At 35.6% G+C, this 26,917-nt stretch overlaps 1 protein-coding gene across 2 annotated transcripts in view; it reads right to left on the bottom strand.

Annotated features, from left to right (window-relative positions):
• Spt6 (transcription elongation factor Spt6) overlaps window positions 1-21,715 on the bottom strand; it is a 55,069-nt gene extending 33,354 nt beyond the window's left edge. Inside the window, exons 1-13 of one of the 2 annotated variants that reach the window (XM_071586677.1) lie at window positions 21,401-21,715; window positions 21,227-21,275; window positions 21,062-21,149; window positions 16,554-16,759; window positions 16,206-16,322; window positions 8,597-8,611; window positions 5,701-5,864; window positions 5,440-5,583; window positions 4,506-4,614; window positions 4,130-4,270; window positions 2,498-2,692; window positions 1,881-2,023; window positions 67-470 (exon numbers count right to left, since the gene is read on the bottom strand). In XM_071586677.1, the coding sequence (XP_071442778.1) occupies window positions 67-470; window positions 1,881-2,023; window positions 2,498-2,692; window positions 4,130-4,270; window positions 4,506-4,614; window positions 5,440-5,583; window positions 5,701-5,864; window positions 8,597-8,611; window positions 16,206-16,322; window positions 16,554-16,759; window positions 21,062-21,149; window positions 21,227-21,265 (1,765 nt within the window). In that variant the 5' untranslated portion in view covers window positions 21,266-21,275; window positions 21,401-21,715. The remainder of the gene's footprint in view (window positions 1-66; window positions 471-1,880; window positions 2,024-2,497; window positions 2,693-4,129; window positions 4,271-4,505; window positions 4,615-5,439; window positions 5,584-5,700; window positions 5,865-8,596; window positions 8,612-16,205; window positions 16,323-16,553; window positions 16,760-21,061; window positions 21,150-21,226; window positions 21,276-21,400) is intronic. The other variant, XM_071586678.1, reaches the window with a different exon arrangement.
• Window positions 21,716-26,917: the final 5,202 nt, after the last annotated feature.

Raw genomic sequence — 26,917 nt, 5'->3', positions numbered from 1 at the left:
GAAGAGAACTCAGATCCATTCACTGTTTTAACCATTTAACATGACACTAATGAATCAACCGCTCACCAAGTCCAGCTTTTCTGCATATGGCATAAGGACCACTCCTAACAGCTCTCTTGAGGGTCTCACTCTCCAGCACGTCCTCTGCCTCGTCCTCCCCCTCCTCTTCCTCCTCCTCTTCTCCATCATCCTCTCCCTCCCCATCTTCTTCCTCTTCTTCCCCATCCTCCTCTCCATTCTCCTCATCCTCTCCATCATCCTCAACTCCTTCCTCACCCGTCTCCCCATCCACCAACTTCTTCTTCTTCTTCTTCCGCTTCTTCTTTTTTGACCGGCTCTTCTTTTCTGCTGCAGCCTCCTTTTGTTTCAGCCTCCATGCTTCTTGCATTACGGGGAAATCATGCGAGTAGTACAGGAGGAAATGCGTATACACATCTTTCAGTTCCTCAACTGTCTGGATACTCTTCAACCTGGGAAAGAATTAAACAAAGTTATACCCTCAATATTCAGGCATAGAACAATGGATTTAAAACACATTCACATATTACATATGATCACATAATACTTATGAATTCACTACAAACACATCATTTTTGACATAAGGAGAGGGCAACGTTAAGCAATCTAACAAATACCTCTCATACACTCATTCTGTGGGAGTAGACCCTGGATAAGCTAAGAGAAGTATGCCAAAAATTTATACGTTAACTCAAACAAATCTACTTGCACAATTGTGAAAATGGGAAATTAACAAATGTTAAATTGGCAACATATAATTACAAATGTAAAATTGGCAACATATAATTTACTTTCTTGTGATTATGCTTAGAGTAACAGAGCGTGATTGTGTCTAAATAGGGTTGCTCAAAATATACTAGTTAAATCCAAAATAAGTGGGTAGTTTTAGAAGCCTGCGTAAAACCAGAGTGATGGCACCACTGGTGCATGTCAGAGTTACTTTCAGATAATAGGATATCTGAAAGGAATACATACTCATTTTTGGCCTGATCAATCTATTACTGTGTTTAGCTTTTGTTTGAAACATGCAGGTCGAGTGATTTAAAAAAAATGGATAAAAGAGAAATTTCCATGTTGATAAAACATTATTTCATGAAAGGAGAATTGGATGGGGCATTTAACTATGAACCCCGCAGTACCTTTTGTTCAGAGTAATACCAATGTTGGGTGTCACTCTACTCTTCCTACACTCACTGAATATCTTACCCCACCAAATTTCTCACATATCCCCAATGGCACAAATGGCCTCAGCTGTTGGCCACGTCCCCTAAAATTCTAGCACTTGGGGTTATTGGCAGGTCTTTCAGCTGTTAATTAGCAGGGCATAGTTTGGTATTCCACTGTTGTTTAAAATTATGCAAACAGATTATCATAAAAGTGTGTATTACTTTTTTCTAAATAACGCAATATTGATCAGGCATTACATTTGGATTTTAAACTTGAATTAGAAGCATTTGATTGCACAAGACAACTCCATCAGTGGTTTTTATGGGATAGGGGGATGGCTAGCAGCTGAAGTTATCTGCATAATTGAGGTCATTTGCATTACTAGGAGTATGTGAGTAATTTGGAAGAGAGAAGATTTCCAAGAAATGGGAGAAAGGCAAAGAGAGGCCTGACATTAGCTTCACAGTTGAACATCCTAATCGACAGATTGTATACTTCAACTGAAGAGCTCTTAGCATAAAACCTAATGAGGATTTGGGATAACTCTGAAAAATAACCACCACGAGGATTGGAACACAGTTCCTCAGGGTGAGAAGCCAGTACAATGGCTGCATCACCAACATGATCCTCCTGAAAACATTGTCTGCACACTTGAATGAAATTTTGGTTCAATATATAAAAGGTGATTTACAAACCTTTCTATGTCTTCATCCTTCATGACACGAACATTGTCTGCAATGGGGGCATCAGGTGCTTTCATTAGCTGATCAAGTTGATAATTTCTCATCTTTTCAAACAATTTCAGCAAGTTAATTTTCCGAGTGCGAAGCTGACACCACTAATACAACAAAAACAGTACCATTAAAACAAATTTATAACAGTCTCTAATACATTGTCTACATATTTAGTAAAAAATATTAAATATTAAGTAAATTACAGAGTCATTATTTCATCAAATTTTGAAACAAAAACCTGTGTTTAACAGTTGGTTGTTAAAACATGTCCTGCTTTCACATAATATTTTACTGAGTTCAGTCATTAAATAGCCTGTAAAATAGGCTGGGAGTAAGTCAATACCGTTAGCCAAGAAAATCAACATGACAATTCTGAATAGGATATTTAGGAACATGATGCACAACTTATGACATAATTGGGCCATCAGAAAAAGCAAATTATAGTGGCAAAGATAATGGAACCCAAGGCATATAAAATATACTCCAACAGCCCACATCCTTAAATCATTAGGACATATGTCCATTTATTATTTCAGACAAAATAAGGTACACAAAAGAATAACTTCAAAATGCCATACCTTTTCATCATACTTGTAAACCTTCCATAAGTCATTGATGTTAAGCTCTGGCTGCACATATTCTTTTCGGTAAAAAGCAATGAATGGTACTTCTAAACTTTGATTTCTCATAAAATCTAAAGCTTTCTTGATTTTACCAACAGTTGCAGGCCCTTTCTTTAACCTTTCTTGATTATCATTACCACGGGGTCCATCCTGGATAAAAAACATTTCCATGTACATAAAATAATCATAAATTCAAACATACACAATCTACTCACTTAACCAATTTTCACTTTCACATTTATGTTTTCATGAATGAAATCTTACCTAGAAATGAGATATAAACCAATGGGAGAAACACATTTAAGGAGCTAAATTTTCAAGTTCCTAGCTCATCTTCTCAATTTACTAAGCAATTACAATTATTGAGGTGAACTACTTGGCATTTCTACAATAAATGAATTAAGAGAGAGGTAAACATATGTGCATAAATGTCTGCATCAGGGCAGTGAAAATGATAAGAGTCGAGACAACTTTTCAGCTATCATTTTAGCCATTTTAATGTCTAAAAAATTCCTGAAAAACCCAGTTCACTCCACAGAGATTCTGATTTCAAAATACAAAATCAAAATATAGGGAGTGACGCTAAACCCTTTTTGAACTTTTGTAACACAAGTGACCACCATTGTGAATCAGTTACTTCATAAATTATCAGGAATCAATAATGTAAAATTTCATCAAAGCACTAAATTGAACGAAGAATAAATCACCATAATTTGTGCTTCAAAGTGCAAGGAAGAGGAAGGAGGTATACATATAATATTGGCCCTAGGGCATGAATTCAAGTTATACATATATGCTTTAAGAGATTTAGTATTTCAGTTCTCTTTCTTATAAATCATAAACCTTTAATATGCAGTATATATATGTTTTGCCTGTTTTAAGAAGAGTATTTTTTTCGTAGATATTGTCAGTGGTGTCTTAGAGCACATGCTTCATCACTTCCCACACCAATGCATACCAGCAATTACATAATAATTATTCATCCATTAATTTACTTCATGTCTTCAATCAAAGTCAAGGCCCAGCAATAGCAATTTTGTTGGCATTGCACATCACCCTTGTCTCAAATTAACACATTTAAAAACTAAATACATTTCTGTACCAGCACCACCATCTCAGCATTGAGCAACATTATTGCTAAAGTAAGAGGAGCTTCCTACCTTCTCTCCTGTGGTTATGCATGATGCTCTTTCACACATTCAAACTTATCATTTCAGGAATGCCATTACCATTACTGATTATATAGTGTAACAACTAATATTAGACAACATGAAGGATTTCAGGCAGAAAATGTGATCCTGTCCAAACAGACAAACCGAAAGTTCTCCAGGGTGGCTGTTGCATTGACCGAGACCTAATGCTGTGACCATAGCAACTCAGTTAAAAGAAGGATTCTGGACATCAAACACCACATGATTTAAACAGCCACAGATCATCATTCTCTCAATTTGATGTTCAATTTCTAATTTTTGAGTAATGTAATTACACCTCACATTTATACTGAGACAAAATCAGTCCTGGAACTCAATATTCTATTACATTGACAAAACAATATGAAAATAACCAGTACGTAAGATATCAACAAACCTGGCTTGATATAGATGGACGACAGAATGCTTGTTTATATATCCATTCTGCTTCTTCATCTAATTCATCTGATCCCTCAGGAACAGATGTCACAGGTACTTCCCTCAGTTGCATTCTTTCTGGAATGTCTGTCACACGAATCTATATAAAAATAGATTTTATGATATAACTTTACCTACAGACTGCTCATCAAAATTTGTGAACAACAAATCAAATATTGTCTGATAAGACTCATGAGAGGTTTTCATCCAGTGTTACACTGATAAAGCTGGCTTCTTAAAATACATGCATAGGCATGTCACATATGAAACATTAATCAACAATATTTTTCATGAAAAGAAGTATTTTTGCAATATTATAAAAATAGTACACCTACCGCATGATCAAGATCAGTGAAATGGCCTCTTTTAAGTTCACTTGGTTCATAAATCTCAAAAATTGATGTTTTTGTGGCCTTCTTCTGCACAGCTTTCTTTGGTCGTCTCCTGTAAATAGAGAAGGTTATTTTTTTAGGAATACCAATTTAAAAGTCTCATATTCAGAGCTGGGATAATAAATAACAAATATAATTGACTAAAAATTAACTAATTAGCACACATTTTAGAAAAAACCCATTAAATATCAACACAAACTTGTAGGAAATCAACAGGATGTAGGTTTTGAATACTAATAGATGCCAAGGAAGGAAGAAACAACCAACCTGACAGGCTGAGTTTACTTCTTGCAATGAATTGTATGCTACTCAATAAGAGAAAATAATTTACAGTATATTTGGAAAGATATATTAATAAATAATGTTATTTTATACAAAATAAAGATAAGCAACATTTTTTTTAACTAACATTCTACAGATGACACGGTAGTCCAGTGGGTAGAGCATTGAACTACTGACTGGAGGGTTCTATTCCCAGGGGCACCTCTGGGCACCCTCAGCTTAATTCAAGTTGTGCGACTTTTCAGGTGCCAGTTCTTCCTGAGAAACCATATGCAACATAAGGGAAAGGAACTACCCCCCCTACCCTATTGTGTGACTTTCACATAACATATAGAGCTTAGCATTAGGCGACCCCAACCCTCGCTTAACAAACCAACCTTTGGTTTGGTTTATAGACCTAAAATGATATAACTATATTTCCAGATTAATTTGAGGTGGATTTATCCTGAGTCCCTGATAATTGGAAGGTTACTACATACATATGAATGAATACCCGTGATAGAAATAAGGTAATTGATTGTGATGTAATGAAACAAGGACATAGGAATATCTTTATGGAAGTGTACACTGAAAAAATAAGTCCATGCCATTGTACCTTTTAGGAGCATCTTCTCCCTCGTCATCATCAATATATTCATCGTCTTCTTCTTCATCTTCCTCTTCATATTCATCATCATATTTTTCAAATTCGTCATAATCAAAATCAACACCAAAAATATCTTGAGCCTCCTGCAGTGCACTATGAAATGTACAAAAATGACATGAGAAGCATTAAATAATATTAGATTATTTTTACTCATACCTTAGCAGTTTGATTCCAATTTGAAATTTCTGTATTAAACGGCTGAATACTTACGCATTGGAACAAATAACCTTCCTTCTCCGTCGTTTTTCTGTGATAGGCCTTCCATCATCATCCACGATGAAATCGTCAGTTTCTGAGTATTCCCCCTCTGAACCTTCTTCATCAAAGTGTTCAGTGTCCATCCTCGGGCCTCTTTCAGACCCTCTTTCGTCATCCTTTTTGAAGTTGGAATATTGATTATGGCAAATTTAGAAATTTAATTAAATCATGCAATGATATAATTCCATTCACCAACCATGATATTCATTAAATTAAAATCTAAGCTTGCTCTCTATAAATATTAAGCTATGGTGCATTCAGTGATGGCTCCAAGAGCCAAATATGGAATGGAGGCAGAAGACTAAATCTTGGGCATGGATCACAAAATACTTCACTCTGGTATTTTACGCCAGGCGTAAATCAAGAAAGCAGTGTAAGGTTAGCCAATAAGCCCTACTTACCCTAGATACAAAACAATACATACTAGCTCTTGCATGTTTATGTGATTAGGATGTATGACATTCTTTCACTACTATAGAAAGCACAATAAGCAACATGAGAAGGCAGTAACAAACTATAGTTTATGGTTGGATGTAGAAAGGTGCAGCAGGATTTTAATCAAGTTTTGAATGACAAAAAAACTAATTTTTTCAGCATAATTTCTTCATAAAACTGGATTTCAATAATGAAATTATCTTAAATGACATGACAAAACAAATAAAATAAATTAACTATTTAATTTGGGAGGCATCATCAAATCACTTACATGGACTTAAATGACCATTGTCATAAAAAAATATATAATCACAATATAAAGAGAGGGATAGGATTGACTCTTTAAAAAATAGAGGAGTTTCTCTACGTAGACGTGCAAATTTACCATAGGGAGCTAAATACAATGTGAAGATTTATACTTTTTTACTCAGAAAAATGTAAAAGCTAAAACAAATTATGATGCATTAGATAAGATAATACCGCAATAACCGACTTCTATACAAAATTAAGAATCATATTTTTAAGTGCATACTCAGTAACCCATGTAGGTTAATGGTACTCATTAATTACACCTAATTCACAAAAGATTGTAACTTATAAAATAATATGAATTGATAGATTAAAAATTAATAGTTATTACTTAACATTTTTCTAGAGCTTATTATGTTAATTTCACAGGAATTAACAAGCTACACACACACTACTACAGTCAAATTAACATGAAAGGAAGTTGAATAGAATGAAGCAAAAATGTATATCTAATGCTTTTTACACTTTATACTGTTGTTATTTTTCAACATCTGTAAAACCGCAAGAATCGCCATACTTATACAAAAAGACTCCAGCAAAGAGGAATGAAAATGGCTAAAAAACAAAAATTGACAGAATATGGTATTAGCCTTTTATTACTTAATCTAAATTTCCAGCTTGTTTTGACTTTTATAGTCATCAAGTGGGCAGCCAGAATCTCATTAATGATGACTGGGATCAAATTAGACGAAAAGGTTAAATCTGGTCAACTGTGTCAACAAGCATAGAATTTTGAAATTAGTAGGAATCTTCCATAAGGTTAGAGATCCTTATTGATGCATTCTTTATTGAGAATATCAACATTTAAAGAGGTCATTAAGGGCAAACTAACATTATTAGCCCCAATATCTCAATCTAATCCATGAATTGTATCAATTAAGATCTGCTGAGTTGTAGAATAGTCATATGTGAGGGATAATATTAATGACATACATATTTCATAGAACTAAAACAAGGGTCATTTTTGTTTACAGAACTGCCACAGAGCTGGTATTCATAAGAAAAATAATAAGTAAAGACATTTACTGGTTTGACAGCATTATTCAACATTTAATGTGATTTTTGCTAATCTGAATGCAGGTGGCAACATTCTCTGCGCTGTTATATTAATTAATTTTTAATGCTTGAATTTCAGTTAGATTCATTTCAATATGATTCATTAAAATGGTCACTCCACATCATAACAATATTCCTTTGGTTTTCAATCAGCTTCTGTTTATTATCCCCACCATATCAGAATTCGTCAACTGTAACGTGCTTATATATACATTTACGCTTATTTGTACATTCACTTTCCTACGTCCTACACGTATAAAGAAATAATGCAGTCTGCATGTTTCATACAAATAATTTAAGTCAGAGGAATAGATCTTTGCTCATACCAATTAGTAACTTTAATTCTAATCAACACCAGGAGAATTCCTGTTATCCAAAAGTAGGTAAGAGGCTGAGTGAATATGATGCTGTCTTAATTTATGCAAAAAAACAGTATGAATAAATGTTTTAAACCCATCTTCATCCTAATAGGTGACAAAAACAAGTTATTGCACCATGCCACCAGAAGTTGCCATTAGCAGACATCAATGTTCACTCATTCCCTTCTCATTAACCTTGTAAGAACACACCCTTGAATAAGTGTATAACCTTCTGTAATACTAAGGACACATTACCCTGCAGAATATCAGATCTTCAATAGATGATTACAAAAATAAACTACTGGTTACTGATGGCTGGTTATTACATAATGCAAGGTGGTTAGGATATACATAGCTTACATAACAATAAAGTACTTTTTGTAGTCAAAAGCAATTTTTGTAATGAAGAACCCTTTGCCCAAACAAAAACCTACATGATTAAGAATGTCTGTCAAATAAGAGAGATTAGAAAAATTTCCTCTGTTTCCATTGTTAATTTATTCTAGAGTATTTTCCTTGTCCACTACATGTAAATGAAATTCAGTAGTATATTATTGATTATCATACGAAACTTACAATTTGGCTACAAAATGACATTCAGTTGTATATTGATATGCATCATAGTGCCAACAAGCTTTTTTTCTACCCTTCCATGTACACATGCACAAAATAATGGAAAATTAACATACCATATCTTCCCGCTCCTACAATCACAATGGAGACAAGAGAAAATATTCATTAGGAACATGTAAATTCAAATTCAATAAAAGCTATAGCTAAGTGAATTTATGCTACAAAGTCAAAAAACTCATCCTAATGGTTAGAAAAAAATCTATACAATCTGCAAGGTGTGACTACAAAAACCTTCAGAACGTTACATACATATTTTAATACAGTTAATATTTTTAGACCAGAAAAATGGATAAATGGTTGAACAATACATAATGGAAGAAAATGCTGGATAAAGAAATCTTTGTGGCAAATAAAGGTATTGGGGGACAAAGGTAGTGAAGCAAACATTACCACAATAATCTTATCTAATTCTAAATTGGTGCATTAAAAAAAAACAACAGAAAAGGTCAAAGTGGATAGCTACTACCTTGATCAAAAATTTCCCGGAATTTATTCAGAAAATTAAAAATACAAGTTTATTCATCTAAATCTATATTGTCCCCTTCAAAGTAATCCCCATCGACTGCAACACACTTATGCCAGCGCTTGATCCAATCCTCGAAAAATTTTTTATATTCGGTTTTCGGTATGTCCATCAGTGCTTCCTGCGATTTTTCCATTACTTCCTCTCGGCTGCTAAAACGCGTTCCCCGTAATGGTTTTTTAACTCGATTGAACAGAAAGAAGTCACAGGGAGCCAAATCAGGTGAATTCGGTGGCTGTTGGATGGTATTTGTTGCATTTTTCGTCAAAAAATTACGAATAATGATAGCACTGTGCGACGGTGCGTTATCATTGGTGCAAAATCCACGAGTTTTCTGCCCACATTTCTGGTCTCTTTCGGCGAATTGCTTCACGCAAACGTCTCATAACGCCCAAATAATACTCTTTGTTTACTGTCTGGCCTTCTGGCAAAAATTCATGATGCACTACACCGTTGTAATCCATGAAAACCGTCAGCATTGCCTTCTTTTTTGACTGAAAACGACGTGGTTTTTTTGCTCTCGGCTCAACGCCATTCATTTGCCTGATGTCTGGATTGCGTGTCGTACTCATAAACCCACGTCTCGTCTCCAGTAATGATCCTTTTGATGAATGTGGGATCGGATTCAGCCTCGCAAATCATGTCTTTTGCGACGTCAACACGGTCTCTTTTTTGCATGAAATTGAGGTCTTTTGGAACCAACTTTGCTGCTACACGACGGAAACCCAAATCATTAACCACAATGTCTTGGGCGGATCCATAGGCAATGTTCAAGTCCTCCGCTATTTCTCTGATGGTTAATTTGCGGTTATTGACCAACATTTCTTTTACTTTATCAATTTTTTCACCGACTTTCGATGTCGATGGTCTGCCACTGCGTTCATCATCTTCGATTGACTCACGACCACTTCTGAACCGCTCGTGCCACTGGTAAACGACCGTTTTTTTTAGAGAATCGTTGCCGAAACACTTTTCCAACATTTCCAACGTCCGTGCGCCACTAAATCCGTTTTTTACGCAAAATTTAATACAAGTTCGTTGTTGCAAATTTAAATCCATTTCTGCAATTGTAAAAAATCGCCAACACACACAGAGATACATGTACTCTTGGCTACGTAACTTTTGCAAATGTCAAGTTATGACACTAAGATTTAAAGGGAATATCAACAACAGATGTACCAATTTAACAAAAAAAACAGAACTCAAATCGGAACGATGGGAGCGCCACACGGTGGTTATTCCGGGAACTTTTTGATCAAGGTAGTACTCTCAGGGCCAGGACAGACATTGCTGGTAACATCTTAGCAAACTTTCCCATGAATTTCCCTTTCTAATCAAATTCTCATAAGTTGCAAAAGTTTTACTCTCCTGGGCTAGGAAATTCAAAAATGCTCTTTAAAATTGCTTCTCATGTATGCATTTTTAATGCATGATAGTGCTTTGGCAAAATTATACATGAGTGAAGCCATTTCACTTTTTTTATCTTACTATGCTTTCAATTTTTATTTGCTCTCCTTTAATCGCTCATGATCTAGTAAGCCTAACTTGACTCTCAATTAATAGCCAAACTGATAAACACAGAAATAACAAAGATTGCACATTCAAAAACAACACAACAAAGGTCAAGTACTCTTGGTTGTCATCTTCACTTGAATAAAATCCCATCATATTTTTAACTACCCATAAATTCCATTGGCCTCCAAGGTGGGCTTTAAAAAAACACAATCTGCTTGAAATTTAATTTTGTCAAAATTAAAAATTTTGTAAAGGTGGAAAAAATTTCAGATAGCCATGTTACGACTACAAAAAGATAAATCCTCAAAGGGATTGTTTATGAAAAAATCTTTTCATCAGGCAAGAATTTCCAATACTATGTCGTAATACTGTGATTCAATTCGAAGTGAATTTTTATCCTTCATGAATCTATAATGAAAACTCAATGAATATGAAAACTTAAACAAAATAATCACAAGTTTTTTTATCATAATGTAACATTCACATACAACTTGCCACTGAGCCATGAATGTTAATGTATTACATGAAAGGTATATTAACTATTTCCTTAACACTTTTAAATGAAAACTCACTTCTCAATCAAATTTTTGAAATTTTAAGACTTGCATTGACTTTATGATTCATAATGCCTCAGTTCCAGCATAAATATCTTTTTAAAAACCTTTGAAAAAATACTTGGTTTTCACACCCATCAGCTTTTTGGCATCAGTTAAAATTCTTTTAAGTAACTTCAGTTGATCGACAACATAAAGATGAAGTACAGACAACAACCAAGATGAAAGGATTATTACTAAAAAGGAGTGACGTACACATGAAAATTATCCTACAAAGTCCATACGAGTGGCACAAAAATTAGTTTTATTATGGTGGTAAAACATAAAACATGTTTGCATGGCCTACCTTATTTATTTATTAGGATTTTTGAATGACAATCGACAAATGAGCATGATTGCTTACCACTACAAATATATTTGTGGTATTCCATTCTTTACAATGAATAAACCTATGCCTGTTAAATGAAGTACATAATGAGATTTCAAATGCTATTTCATGTCTACTAATAAAATATCACTAATTCAAATTATATACTAACTTGAATTACCTAATTCACAATTAATTCAGAGGAACAAGTTTTGAATCTCACTCCTCTCATTTTTATGCACAAATAATAATCATAACCTGCCTAGCTCATAGTAACCATTTTATATTTGAACTGTATTCAGTCGAAATTCCGGCATTAAAATGCCATCTGCATTTTTCAATGGAAAATGAAATATATAATACTGCCCCTTACAAAATGAAAGCCAACTATCTGAAAACTAAAAAACAATAATAGGCTATATTCAACATACCTTCATTTAAAAATACCTGTTTAATGCTGAGCTTTAATTTCATTTGAGCTGGAGATTTGATTGCACACAACAATAAAAAAGGTGTGGCCCTAAATGGCAAATCATGTCAAATTTAGCTAGGACCTTATTATATTGCACCAAGTTTCCTCCTCAAGAATCTTACAACTTTCTCAAATGCATGCAAAGGAAAAAAACTAAGCTGGCGGGCCTGGTGATAAACAATAGTGTCAGTGTTCTCTCATACCTACAAGCAGGCATACAGCAACCAGGAAAATCTTACGCACAATTCAGTAGCTAGTAGATGAGAACTATATTTGAGTTATTTTATCCTTGATTTAAAATAACCAACAAACAAGGATGTCAGCAGCTTGTTGCAAGTAATAAGCCCATTAAATGCTTTCACTTCACTAACAAACTCATTCTTTTGAGTAGTAATATCTTTGAGTAAATTTTTTGTAACAATATAATAGCAGTATATTGATGTGCACCAAGTGCATCTTTACATCCTTTAAGTTGATGCTGAAAAGCATTAAGTTCATTAATAAGTATATCTTGTTGACCATTGACACCATATATATTATGCTAAATTTGTTAGATAACTTTTGTGACAAATATCTTTTAATGTAATGATGATTAACTCAGTATTGCTTAACTTTATAGATATCTAAGAAAAAGAACCAAAGCAATGCTTAGAAAAATGCCTGGCAATCGAATGTATAAAAAGTAACGACAGATTATATCACAATCAATAACATGAAATTCGTGTACACACAAACATAACTAGATATTTCATTACTATGACTAGGAAGACTCAAGTTTTGTCAAAGAATGCAATATCATAAGCAATTAAGATAAAGTTTTTAGCTCCAAGGGTTCAACTTCTCAGTTGCACCAGTATGCATTATCTTTGTACATGTTAAAATTGTTATATTAACTGAATAGCAAATAACTACTCCTTCAGAAGGGAAAACAACAAAACTGAGTAAATTCCAGATACTTCGTCTCCATTTGCTGGTTTTTGTGGAAGACAATAAATATAACAGTAATAAATATAACTCCCTAAAAAAATATTATGCCTTTTGTAATTGGATTTGACAATATTTTTATCACTTCAATTTTAAAGGCTACTAATTGCAGTGTCAATTTTTCTACAAATTCTGTACAAATTAATTTCACCCATATCTTTCTCCTTTGATCCTCAAATACAGGATGACGTTAAAATGCAAGTTCATATAGCACTCATGAACAACTGTAATAATCTTTGCACACTTGACAAATAAATTGTTTCCATGCAGGAAAACCTTTTTACTTTTGATACTTAATTTATGATAGCGAGCAATTAGATGATTTCTGATTCAAGGATTTCAATATGAAAAAAATATGTTTTTCAAAATTTTGGGCTATAATTTTTACAGCCTCATATCCCTTATGCCATCCAATGGATACAGCTAAATTCACATGCACTAATGCTCCTGCATTTTCCCTTGTAGCAAAGACGGTCATGAACCAAAAATTTATTGAAAATATTTTTAAAATTTGATGGCTTACCAAAATAAAATTCACGTTTACGGTAGAAAGATTAGCTATCTTGTATTTTAAGGGTTCTATACAGGAGTTTTTTTTAATTATTTAAGCACCTAAATGAATGTTAACTACATCATGTCCTCTCTTTGAATCTTTTCATTGCTAGTATTCAGGAAATGCAAATTGTTAAACAAGCGATAATAAAAAAGAACACAAATGGGTATCTAGTGTTAGTGAAAAAAATCATTCTTACAATGGAACATTTATCTACCGCAGTATTCTCACTCAAAAAGGGCAAGAACCTAATAATTACTACTCAACTGTAGCACACTACTCAATTGGGCAGTTGTTTCATAGTGCAACACGGGGTAAGCTTGATTAACTGAATTACTGCTCCTTCAATGTACAGAGATGTGACAAACAATTCTTTACCTTCCTGCAGAATAAATAACACATTGTAAACTGTTGTAAAAAAATCACTAGATAAGTCATTCATTTTAAATTCAAATATGTAAGTCATCTCTCCAATGTCAACCTACCTATTTTTGGTAAAATAATTTTAATGACAAAAAGTTCATGTTTTACTGCCCAGGTCCCAGTTTTCTTTTTTAGGTTTTCCCCATTTTCTGATTTTAAGTATTCAAGGATGGATAATCACTCTGTAATTTTACTGAGCACTGATGCTAGGCATAGAACTTGATCATTTTTTTTTATCAAAGAGAGTGCTGACTTTTGTATGAGCAATTGAATGAAAACAAACTATGACTGCAAAAATTCAAAACCGGTATGGTACAAAGGATAATAAGAAATCAGTCTGACAACCCAGGCCATCTAGCCATCACTAATTAAGAGTTTGAATTCTTATTATAATGGTTTCAATTTAAAATTCTCTTTCACCTATTCTATTTAAAGGCATATTGTAGAATTTTTTTTAAAATTAAAGCATACGAGATCTGTCCAAAAAGTATGACGACTTATGTGTTTTTTCAAAATTTATTTATTTATTCATGAATCTCTATTTTGTGCCCTTCAAAATAATCCCCATTTGATATTATACACTTGTGCCAACATTTTTGCAATCCTCAAAGCACTTCAAAAAATCATTTTTGTGATCTTGTTCAGCTCCTCCTTCGATGCAGTGTTTATCTCGTCAATCGTAGCGTAGCGTTGCCCTTTCATGGGCCTCTTCAGTTTTGGGAACAACAAAAAGTCACTGGGGGCCAGGTCTGGGGAATACAGTGGCTGCGGCATCATTGGTGTGTTGTTTTTGGCCAAAAATTTGTGCACAGTAATGATGTGTGAGCAGGGGCGTTGTCATGGTGCAAAAGCCAATTTTTGTTCTTCCACTAATTCGGGCGTTTGTGGTGGATTGCTTCACCAAAATTGCACATAACTGGCAGGTAAAATTCCTTATTTACCATTCTACCCTGAGGCAAGAACTCATCCCCTCACTCACGCCCCTGCAATCGAAGAAAACTGTAAGCAAAACTTTCACATTTGACTGAACTTGGTGTGCTTTTTTCAGTCTTGGCCCGTGCTGCAGCTTCCATTGGGATGATTGAGCTTTTGTTTCCATGTCATAAGCATGATTCGTCACCAATTATGACCCTCTGGAGGAAATTTGGGTTGTCGCGAACCGAGTCATTAGCAATGTCAATGCGTTCCTGTTTTTGGTCAAAATTGAGCAATTTTGGTACAAATTTCACGGCGACCCGTGTCATGCCCAAATAATTAGTAAAAATTGAAAGGCACGAGTCAATCGATACGTTTAGGTCCTCAGAAACTTTTATAACTGTGATTCGACAATTGGCCAATACTATTTTCTTCACTTCATCAATGTTTTAGTGTGTTGTTGACGTGCTCGGGCATCCGGCACACGCTCTTCGTCATTCACATCTTCTCAGCCCTCTGAGAACATTTTGTACCACGGATAAGCGTTGCTCTGGTCCAAGGTAGCTTCTTCATATGCCACAGTCAATGTTAGGAATGAGTCTGCGCACTTAATTTCGTTTTTTACACAAAATTTGATACAGATTCTTTCATCCATTTTTTGAAACAGGCAAAAGTCGAAGACAAGCCAAAACAGGTCCACGCAAAACAGCTGCCCACAGTTAACTGAACATTCAAAATAGCTGAAATTTTCGGCATAAGGGAGAGACATAAGTACTATATATAATGCCACAAAAAAAATCAGAAATCAAATGTAAGTACCCTGCGGAAATTAAATATTCGCGATACTTTTTGGATAGACCTCATACACTGCATATTTGAGCTATAAGGCCATATCATGATGTTTCCTAGCAACACAAGCAGTATACACATGAATTATATTTCCAAGGGATATAGTTCCATTTTAGTGCTTTATGCTTCTTTTAGTTTATTTTATATGAAGTATAGCTCTTTGATTGATTGATGTTTATTGGTTCCTAAAGGCATGTAGGGAACACATCACAGTGCTTGTACATATTCTAGATAGATTTCTCTACGATGAAAGTTAAGTACTCTGAACTAAAATGGCAAATATAGAGGTAACAGATTGGTGTGAGTGAACCCAATTGAAGGTTTTTGGTACTTTTGAAACATTTAATCAGGTGATCTTAAGCTAATTAAGCATCTATTAACATTCTGTATTATATCAACAAGATGACAACTATGATGATTTGTCTGGTTGACCACACATTTCGATTCAATCTCATAAGTATTGGGTTTGAGTTCTGTTTAAGGCAAGGACATTTAACGAGTTCTACTTACATGATCTGATCCTTCAAATAACTCGTTGGCAATGGCATCCCTTTCATCTTCCTTTTCCTCTCCCTTTTCTTCATCTGATTCCTCATCTTGAAAACGTTTTAAACGCTTAAATCGTTTCTGCAACAATTAATTTTCATGAAATAAAATGGAATTTTCAAATTCTTGATCTTTAAATTAAATAAGACTCCATGATGTCAAGACTGAACAGCAATTTTAAATATGAGAAGCATGAAATATTGAAATGCATTCCAAATATTCATTAGAAAACAATCATTTCTCAGATCTTCCTTTTGCTTTGAAGTTTTAAATTTAAAATGGAATCAAACAATTTTAAAATATAATACTCACTCTACGTTCTACTTTGACACCAAGATTTTCCTCAATAAGATCATAATCTTCATCTTCAAGCCGGTCATCAAAGTCATCTTCATCATCACTTCCTTTTTTCCGCTTTTTTGAACCACCGGAGACATCAGAGTCATCCCCATCACTTTCTTCAATTGGATTATCATCTATGAGGTCCTTCAATTCTTCTCTAATTTTTTCTTCATCATCTAATAAAATAAATAGAAACCAACCTCATCTTACTGAAAAATTACTCCAACAATTAAAAGCCTTTCACAATCACATTCATTTGGAAGCTAGTTATGTGTAAGGATGTCTATTTCCTTCATTTTATTTAAGTGTAGAGGTGCAGAGAAGGGCAAATGATCTGATACTTTCCTGTTGTGTCTGCTGAATTAATTCCTCATAGGTCTTCCATCGGGTTAGGTTTCTCATCTCTGCAAAAGTTTTGATGACCAAATCACTCATTGAAACATCAGCAGAGATGGAGAGCCTAAACTGGTAGAATTCCTAATAGGAGTACATTCAGAAAAGGCTTTTGCCACAGAACTTCAATATAACTCACTTAGTTTCCATTATTTTAAACAGAAATAAGTACACAACCAGGTAGAATGTAAAACAAAGATAAAGCCTATGAACATATTATTTTATCATGGTTATTTTGTAAATAAAAGATTTCACAAGGCATGCTAATTGTTCTGCTTACTGAGTTCAGAGGATGTTAACATATTTTTACGTCAAAAACTAAGGTTCACCTGATTTAGAATGACATAAAATTACCTTGATTTTGAATAAAAAGAATTATTTATTGTTAATTACACACTATTACACAATCAATGCCAAGAAAAAACTTTCTTTTCAGTAACAATATGATTGGCTCTCTATCCAAGAAACAAAAGAAAAATCAGAACTAGAGTGCATCCTTTATAACAAAATTTACTTTTGCAATGCATATTAAACTCTTTGCTCCATCTCAATCAAGTTGCTAGGATTTATAACTAACAGTACTTTTTAAAAAGAGAAAGAACGAAGGGCTTCAGTCACCCATACTTTACAATGAAATATAAATGATAATTATTCTTTCCTTTAACTAACAGAGAAGTGGGTACCCATGAATAATGCCTTATTATGAAGTCAACATATGGATGTCGCCATTGCATGATCATTTGATTAGAAAAACATGCTAACCTACTACAGAGAATCAAACAATAATTTATCATGCTGCCGTTTCATGGTAACTTTAAATATATCTTACATTTATTAATAGTACAATTCACAAGAATTTGTTAATATTTGTCACTGCTAAATCATATAAAAGGGGAACGGCATTGTTCTCAGGTCTTTATGCGTTTTTAGTAAATGGAGAAGTTGGTAATACAGTCTTAGTGTGATCCAACTTTTGTACACAACATTTTTTTTAACAAGTTGCTTTGAACCCTGCACAAAATCTAAATAATTACATGTTGTGTCACTCATTATAGAGCCAGGGTCATAACACTAAAGGAGAAATCTGGATTTCTCTTTGAGAAAACATGTGCATTTAATGTGTAAGTGTAAACCTAATATAACAATGAATGAGTAAAAAAACCATTGCTCTTAAATACCTATTTAGTTTTCAAGTTAATTTTCTTTAATTGTAAATTGCTTAAAAATACTGAACATAACTGAGGCCATGAGAGTCCAGTGGGTAGCATTGGGTTATTGACTGGAGGGCTTGGGTTCAATATCGGGAGATGATTCTGGACACCACCCTCAGCTTCAATCATACCACGTGATATTTTTAGAAGCCAAATTTTCCTGGGTAACCTGGGAGAAGGAATCACCCCCCACCCTACTACTCTGTTGACATGTGAATTTTAAACAGTGTTGATCTCAGTATTTGGGTGAGTTTTACTTTCACCCATCAAACCTAACCTTTAGGTTGATTACTCTGATGAAGCAAACCACTGAATATTTCCACACTTTACTTCTTTATTTCAATGCCATAGTTTTGCCTTGCAGAATCATCTTCAGAAATTGAACCTGAAGATGGCGTAACAAGTCAACCACAGACTAAGTGTGAAATATGAAGGTCAGTGGAAATACTAAGTGTTTTGCTTCATTATGAACTATTCCTACCACGCAATGCCTGAAACTACTCAGTTATAACTCTGGTTAGTGGTAATTACTTGAGGGTTTACCAGGTGGAAATATATTTTCAGCAGCCCTCTTACATAATTGTGAGAGAACATGAATAAAAAGATAAAAATATTAGATTTAAAAGCTATTAGCTAACTTGGTAGTACAGGGCATGATGGAAAAACTTATAAACACCATTGTTTAAGGGAAAAAACACTTATTTGAAATGAATGTTAAAAACTTTTAATAACCTGATACAATGAAATACCACTTCTATTACAGAAATGCACCAAAAAGGACCCTTAACGAATTTTTGTGATATCAGCCACTCTTTATGACTTCCTAAGGGCTGAATTTGAGAGATCCTATGTTTCAGTCCCAGTCAAGGAAATAATTCTGCACTTGCAATCTACTTGATTCTGCCTTCCCCACCTCTCCTGTGTTTATCCTTAATATGTGTTCCTACCTACTTTCAGGGATGGTAGAGGGTGGCTAGAGGCATGTGAAATGAACTTCCTGTATTGCTGCTGATTTTTGGAACAGTATTTGCGGTTCTCTCTTACCTTTGCTTATTGTAACAGAATATAATTTTGCAAAATACCTCACGAAGTAAAATACATTCATTCACCTTTAAATTAATTTCAGTCTATGAGTATCTGATAGTTGGTCAATATACCTCTGGGAAATTGTACTTTGTAATTAATTATACATATGATCAAACACACAGTGCATTCTTGAAAGTGGAAGGAGAGGGATCTAGTGGTCCTTCAGTGTATAAGCAGGCTTTAGAGTGCTTGAAGATCAGTTTTAAATGAAAATCGTACATTTCAAGTCTCTACGAGCCAATGACCTCTCTAGGTGACCAAATATAGCCAGAGACAATTATTACATCAATTGAACAAATGACTCCTTACAAAAAGTGTTATTTCATTATGAAAAATTAATGGGAAAATATTAGCACATAAATAATCAGACTATAATGGTGCCATAGCACCAGTGCGGTGCTGCATGCTTCCTTGACTTGATATTTGATGCATATATATGAAGGTAGATTAGAGGCTTGTGAAAAATAATTGTAGTGAAGATTGGAGAAAATAAGCTGGAGTGAGGAGGGCAAATAGTTTATCACAATGTGATGGAAGGGAGGAAGCTTCATAGTGAAGTTAGGAGGCAGAAAAATTAGCTGGACAAAAGAACAGGTAACAGGATTGGTCTTGATAGAAGAGGAACTGTTAAAAGGTTAAGTGAAGAAATACAAGCAGGATTTAGGCAATGCACCATAGATAATACAGAATATGAATAGTTTCCTTGAAGAAGGATATAATGAATGACAAAAGAAATTGACTTGAAGTAAGTGCACCTGTTCCACAACAATTCAATTTATTACAGCCATATGGGACAATGGAAAACCTGATGATTACTCATCCTACGATGAGAGGATCTAGAAAACTGGTAATTTCTTTCATGCAGTGATGGCTAGCTCTCAACGATGACAAATTTTCATAATACACCTCTTGGCAATGAGTCTGTATTGGATTACACAATATTATGTGGCTCCCCTATTGGCGGGGTTACTTCTTATAGTGCAAGCAGAGCCAGCATCTAGTTTTTCTACTTTAGTACATAAATGTTGGTAACCCTTCCAATTGGTGGGGATAAAGGGCACCCAAACCTACTTATTACAATTAAGTAGTGTTTCTCAACTCCAGAAGGTAATTCACCTCAGGGTTTCAATATTTTATAAGTCTATGTTATTTAAGGGTCATGCGTTGATAGTGCTTTATAATCACTGTTGAATAGGTTCATGTGATAGACGGGGCAGTCGTCTGGATGTGAATAATGGACGAAAATACCATTAAGATAAAGATCACAGATGATAAAAAACTAGATACTTCTAACATTGGAAAAATTCTTACAATTTATTGATGTGGGAAAACAGAATTCTCATACACTTAATTACTAATATTTCTAGCTAGCTCCTTCCTTTCTAGCTTTACCTTAGTTTCTCGGGAAAAAATTTCACAATAAAATTACTTTCTCCATTTGATCAGGCACAAGACTAAGTGTTTAAACGTAAGCGAATCAACCTATGTAAACCTAGAGATTACATTCACTGTATTGGGGTGGAAACAAAATTAAGTTTTTAGTGCAGTATCTGTCGAAACAACAGTCAAGTCAGACGAGCGTTAACTGGGAATTCTTCATAATTATAAGCGAGGTCACATTCTATTTACTTCAATCACCGTAGTATAAATCAGACTTTTTGTACAAAAAAGCTCCAAATAAAAACAAACTTTTTCAATCCCTACACACCAAGTAGATTAACTTCGTCAATCTTTGTTAAGTCACCAGCATTACTTATTTATATAATATTAGTTATTAATTGAAATCACCTTCTTCGTCGTCCTCATCATCATCGCTATCCATAGCACGTATTTTCTTCAATTTCTTTTTCTCATAGTTGTCCAATTCTGCCTCCTCCTGAAAATTAAATGCAAATCAATTGCTTTCACACAATTATGAATCATTAGACTACTACAAATTGTACGGTACAGCACCTGGCTCTCTTCTGCCTCAGAATCTAGAAAGTCTGCCATTTTGACTCGCCTAGAAATTAAAGGCCGATATTATTCGATCTAAACGCTATAATAATAATATTTTATTTATCCATTAAATACTCTAATTCGATTGCAGAGAGCATTAAGTCCGTTATTGCATAGGCTCGTGCTTACGGGTATGATACTAGTCAAGGACGGGCAGGAATTGTTTCCCCTGTTTCCTTAGCCGAAAACTACTCAATACACAGGTAACTTATAAATCAAAGCCAATTCATAATTCCATACTTTATTCGAGCATCATGTATTAACTGCTCACGGTGGCTCTTTCTTTCACTTAAAATGTTTAACTGCCGCTAATTATTATAGCTATATTTTTAATCGAAGTAAACCCTAAAAATAACGACTACATACTATATACAAGCTAATGCCCTGTACAATTCACGACGGCAAACTTTGGCATACAATATGGAGAAACAACCTTCGTTGAGAAAATTCTCAAACTTTTTGACAAGAGAAGACCGATTTTTGAAACAAAAGCATCGTAGTCGGCGGTGTAAGTGGTTGCCCATTTAAACGATATCTTCGTCGAATTTCGCCATCGACGCAGTTGTCTATAGTTGTATAGTTCTAAGCCAAGTATCAGTTTTCGAGATGAATGTCTACGATAATCTCAAAATAAATAAATTTAATAGCGTTGTTTTGCCCATCATTTCTTAATTTTTATTAATATAGCTGCAAGCTTCTATATATCAAAACAAGATCAAACAAAACAATTTACCTCAATCCTTGCATTGAAAGTGAGCGACGCTCCTATGTTGGGAAAGTACGCGTAAAAAGCTCACCAGATATAGATAGTGTACCAGGTTGGGTTATGAGAGAAATATAAAAATGTATGCCGATCTTTTTCCTTTCCCTAGTAAATTACTCGCTCTCTGATGGTGTGTATCCTGATGCTCTAAGGGTGTCTAAGGTATCCCCATTTCATAAAAATAACGTTGACGACAACACCTCGAGTAATTACAGGCCAATTGCAATTATCCCTCAGTTTGGAAAAGTGTTTTGGTATGCCTATTGTCAAAGGTTTATTGATTATCTTGAAAGCAATACCCTTTTGTCTAGGGTCTGGATTTTGAAGAGGAAGGTCAACGGAACAAACCCTATTTGATAGTTTGTTATATTATAAATATTTAAAACAGAGTAATGGCATGGTAGATCACGAAATACTACAAAAAATGTGAGGTGTTCGGCATAAGACATATTTATCTAACTAACCACAGAAGGTTGTTTTCCATAAAGATCGAAATTTTTTTTTCTCATCTCCACTCCAGGTGACCAAAGGAGGACCTCAGGAGTGTTTGCTAGGCCCAATAATTTTTAAAATATTTATTAATGGCCTACTCATTAATTTAATGGTTAAGTGTAATAAGTGTGTCATATTATGATGATGTGAGGATCATAAATTCCTGTAATTAATTGAATAACTTACTGGATACTGGGGATAATGGCAATGTTTGATTGGTGTAAAAGTAATGGCATGGTCCTTAACAATTATAAAACACAAATGATGCTGTTTTCTCTGAGAAAGTGTGTAACTAACAATTTTGACTTTCAGGATGTGAGATATCATGGTGGGAAAAAAATTTGAAATTTTTAGGGTTACATGTCAACCAAAATTTTAATTGGGATAAACATATATCCCAGGTATGTTAGAAAATTAATTCAGTTTACTGCTAGATCCCAGTTTTAAAACACACTATGTTTATATGTCGTTAAAATGTTATATTATGACTTGTTTTACTCAGTAACTTCTTACAGAATTGTAGTCTAGGGAATATCATCCTCATTATTTCACATATTTTTAATTCAGAAAAAAATAGCAAGGGTCATGTGTAATCAACCTTATCGTGCAGATTTTAGACCTCTCGAACATGGAAGGAATGTAGATCTTCCAAACACAGAAGAATCGCCAGAAGCCATTAAGTGAGACAGGTATATCATTCATCAACAAGGAATCAAAGGATGCTGAAAATTCTACTCTCACGTCATAATCACTAATGTTACTCACTTTAAATTGATGCCAAGATCTTTCCAAGAAGTACTTTATTCTTGAAAATATGAGGATTGAAATGATTAAAAATCTTTCCGATTTAAATATTTATTTCTTTGAGTCCCTCCCCGGACTACAACCTTGACGTGGTGGAAGGGCTTGTGTGTTCCGATGACCCCTAGAGCTATGCTGGCGGGAGTAATAATTATTGCTCCTGGTAGGGTCACCCATGCCAGATAGGTTGAAGGTTAGGAGCCAGACGAAAGGTAGTCCACGCAGCGTCTGTTCCTCAGTGAGGCGGCTGCAATGGCGTCTGACCCCAGTGGGGCGGCCAGTAAGTGATGGTGTCACGTTAAAAACACTATTGAGGAAGGCAACGGGAAACCACCTCAATTATCATTCCCTAGAAAAATATCATGGACAATAGAGATATTTTGAGTCCTGGCAACCACGGGGCTCGGCCCAATTGGCCGTGTGTCGTGCCCGGCAGCGGGGGAGGCAAGGCTTCCGCGGTCGTCATCCCACGAAACCCTTGCAAGGGAAAACCAGCAGCAGCAGGACAGAAGACGCAGGAGAGGAAGACGAAATTAGTTAGAATAGGAACGTGGAATGTTAGGACAATGATGAGGACAGGCAAATTGGAGAATGTTAAGCGAGAGATGGAAAGGGGAAATATAGATATTTTAGGTCTATGCGAGGTGAGATGGAAAGATAGCGGGGATTACTGGAGTGATAAGTATAGAATAATATACAGCGGCGGGGACGAGAGCCAATGAGGGGTTGCCATTGTATTAAATGAAGAGGTAGGGAGAAGCGTAGTCAACATAGAGCAGGTAACGGATAGAATACTACTAGTGGAGATAAAAGCAGAACCGACGAACTTAGTTATTATTCAGGTATACATGCCACCGAGCAACCATAAGGAAGAAGAGGTGGATAGGATATACGATCAGTTAGAGGACATGATCGCGTGTGTTCCTGCAGGGAAACATTTGATAGTGATGGGGGATTGGAATGCGACGGTAGGCGAAGGAAGATATGGTGATGAGGTGGGGGACTACGGTTTAGGCACGAGGAATGACCGCGGGGAGAAAGCAGTTGAGTTCTGCAGAAGACAGGGGTTAGTCATCACCAACACTTGGTTTAGACACCACAAAAGACGCAGGTATACATGGAAAATGCCAGGTGACTCAGGAAGATATCAGCTAGATTATATCCTGGTTAGACACAGGTTTAGGGATAGTGTGATAAATTCCCACAGCTTCCCGGGAGCGGATGCGGACTCAGACCACAATTTAGTTGTTATGAAATGTAGTGTACGTTTCAAAAAGATAAGGCAGGGGCGGTGAGTTAGAAAATGGAATGTAGAAGCGTTAAATGGGTTGAAAAGGAAGGAATACAAACAGGCGGTAGAGAAAATCATGGAGGATGGTAAAGGGCTTAGTACTATCGAAGAAAAATGGGAAATGATCAAGAAGGGGTTGTCTAAAGCCACAAAAGACACTATTGGAACCGTTAACGCTAAAAGGACTAGGAAACCATGGATCACGGATGAGATGATTACAAAGATGGATGAGCGGAGAAAATGGAAGAATATGAATACAGAATTAGGCAAAATGAAGTACAAAGAATTGAACAATAAATTGAGGCGGGCAACAAATAAAGCAAAAGAAGCATGGTGGAAGACGCAGTGCGAGGATATGGAAAGTCTGCAGAGGAAGGGTGAAATCGGTGCACTGTAGAGCAAAGTTAAATCGTTATCGGGAAGTAAGAAAGGAAGAGCTATGCTAACAGTTAGAGATAAGGCGGGTAAGGTAATAGTTGACGCAGGAAAGATCCAAGAGAGATGGAAGGAGTATATAGAAGAACTGTATGGTAAAGAACTCAGACCAACAAAGTTAGACATTGAAAAAGAAAATGACGTAGAGGAGGACAGCTTAGGTCCAGGCATACTAGACCATGAGATAGAAAGGGCATTAAGGGAGATGAAACTAAATAAGGCCGTGGGGGTAGATAACATTCCCGTGGAACTTTTAAAATGCTTAGGAAAATGTGGGAGGAAGAGGCTATATGGGCTGATCTGTAGTATTTATGAGGAGGGAACCTGGCCGGAAGACTTTTTGAGATCAGTTTTAGTTCCTATTCCGAAAAAGGTAAAGGCTACATCATGTGAGGACTACAGGATGATAAGTTTGATATCCCACGCAGCTGAAGTTGTTCTCAGGATCATCAACAAAAGGATAGAGAGTAGGGCAAATGATTACTTAGGGGATGATCAGTTTGGGTTTAGGAAGGGGAGAGGTACGCGTAATGCCATTGCAGTAATGAGATTATTAATCGAGAGGAATATAGAACACAACCAGGAGGTATTTGCCTGTTTCGTAGATTTCGAAAAAGCGTTTGATAGGGTGAATTGGGAAAAACTAATGAGTATATTGAAGAAAATAGGAATAGATTGGAGGGAAAGGAGGCTAATCCGCAACCTGTACATGTCTCAGACTGCTCAGGTGCGGGTGGGAAACGGGGAGTCAGGATGGGCAGTGTTAGGAAGGGGTGTAAGGCAGGGTTGCCCATTATCACCGTTGCTGTTCAACCTGTATGCAGAGGAAATGATTAAAGAGGCATGGGAAGAACTCGAGGTAGGAATGAAAGTGGGCGGGGAATTCGTAAAATCAGTTAGGTTTGCTGATGACCAAGCTTTAGTTTGTCAGTCAGCCAAGGGGCTGCAAGCATTGCTGAGTGAATTGGAAATTCAGTGCGACAGCAATGGGATGAGAATCAATATTAAGAAAACAAAGGTTATGCGATTTTCTAGAAAGAAAAAGGCCAAGCTTAACATTACAATAGGAGGGCAAAAACTAGAGCAGGTAGAGCAGTTTACGTATCTCGGTATTGTTTTGGACCAACACGGTCAAAGTAGTAGGGACGTAAGGAGAAGAATTGCGCTAGGAAAAGAGGCTTTCACAAGGAGGAGGGAGTTGATGACGGGGACTCTGAGTAAGGATGTTAAGAAAAGACTCGTAAAAACTTTGATATGGAGCGTAGCTATGTACGGTGCGGAAACGTGGTCATTGAAGCAGGAGGATAGACGTAGCTTGGAGGCTTTTGAAATGTGGGTGTGGAGAAGAATGGAGAAGGTGAAATGGACAGAGAAGAAAACAAATGAGGAAGTACTTGGTATGGTGGGCGAAGAGAGGGGTTTGTTGGGAGAAATCCTGTGGAGGCAGGAAAAGTGGATGAAGGGGGTATTGACCGGCAGTGGGATGTTGAAGACTGTGATAGAGGGTAGAATGTTGGGCAAAAGAGGAAAGGGAAGGAACAGGATAGGGATGTTGGACGGGATGAAGGGAGGAAGAAAGTACTCAGAGATGAAGAGGGACCTGATATAGAGTAGGATGATGGATTTTGTGTTTTGTTAGGAGTAATAAAATATTTGAACGGTAGTTGTGTCCATCCAAAAACCTACCTTAACCGGTAGATTACCTTAAAAAAAAAATTTCTTGGAGTGGCAGGGTTAAATATGGCTCATTTTCAAATTTGAACACTGGTAGGCCAGGATAGACAGGCAAGAAACAATTCCACATCCTGATCTCAAGAGGTCACCTGTTCAATTCATTGACATGGGTATCATGCCTACTTAAGCA

This window comes from Hetaerina americana, unplaced genomic scaffold, assembly GCF_022747635.1.
Source record: "Hetaerina americana unplaced genomic scaffold, ioHetAmer1.1.p SCAF_24, whole genome shotgun sequence".
Taxonomy (NCBI): Eukaryota; Metazoa; Arthropoda; class Insecta; order Odonata; family Calopterygidae; genus Hetaerina; species Hetaerina americana.
This window is presented reverse-complemented; position numbering and strand designations above follow the sequence as displayed.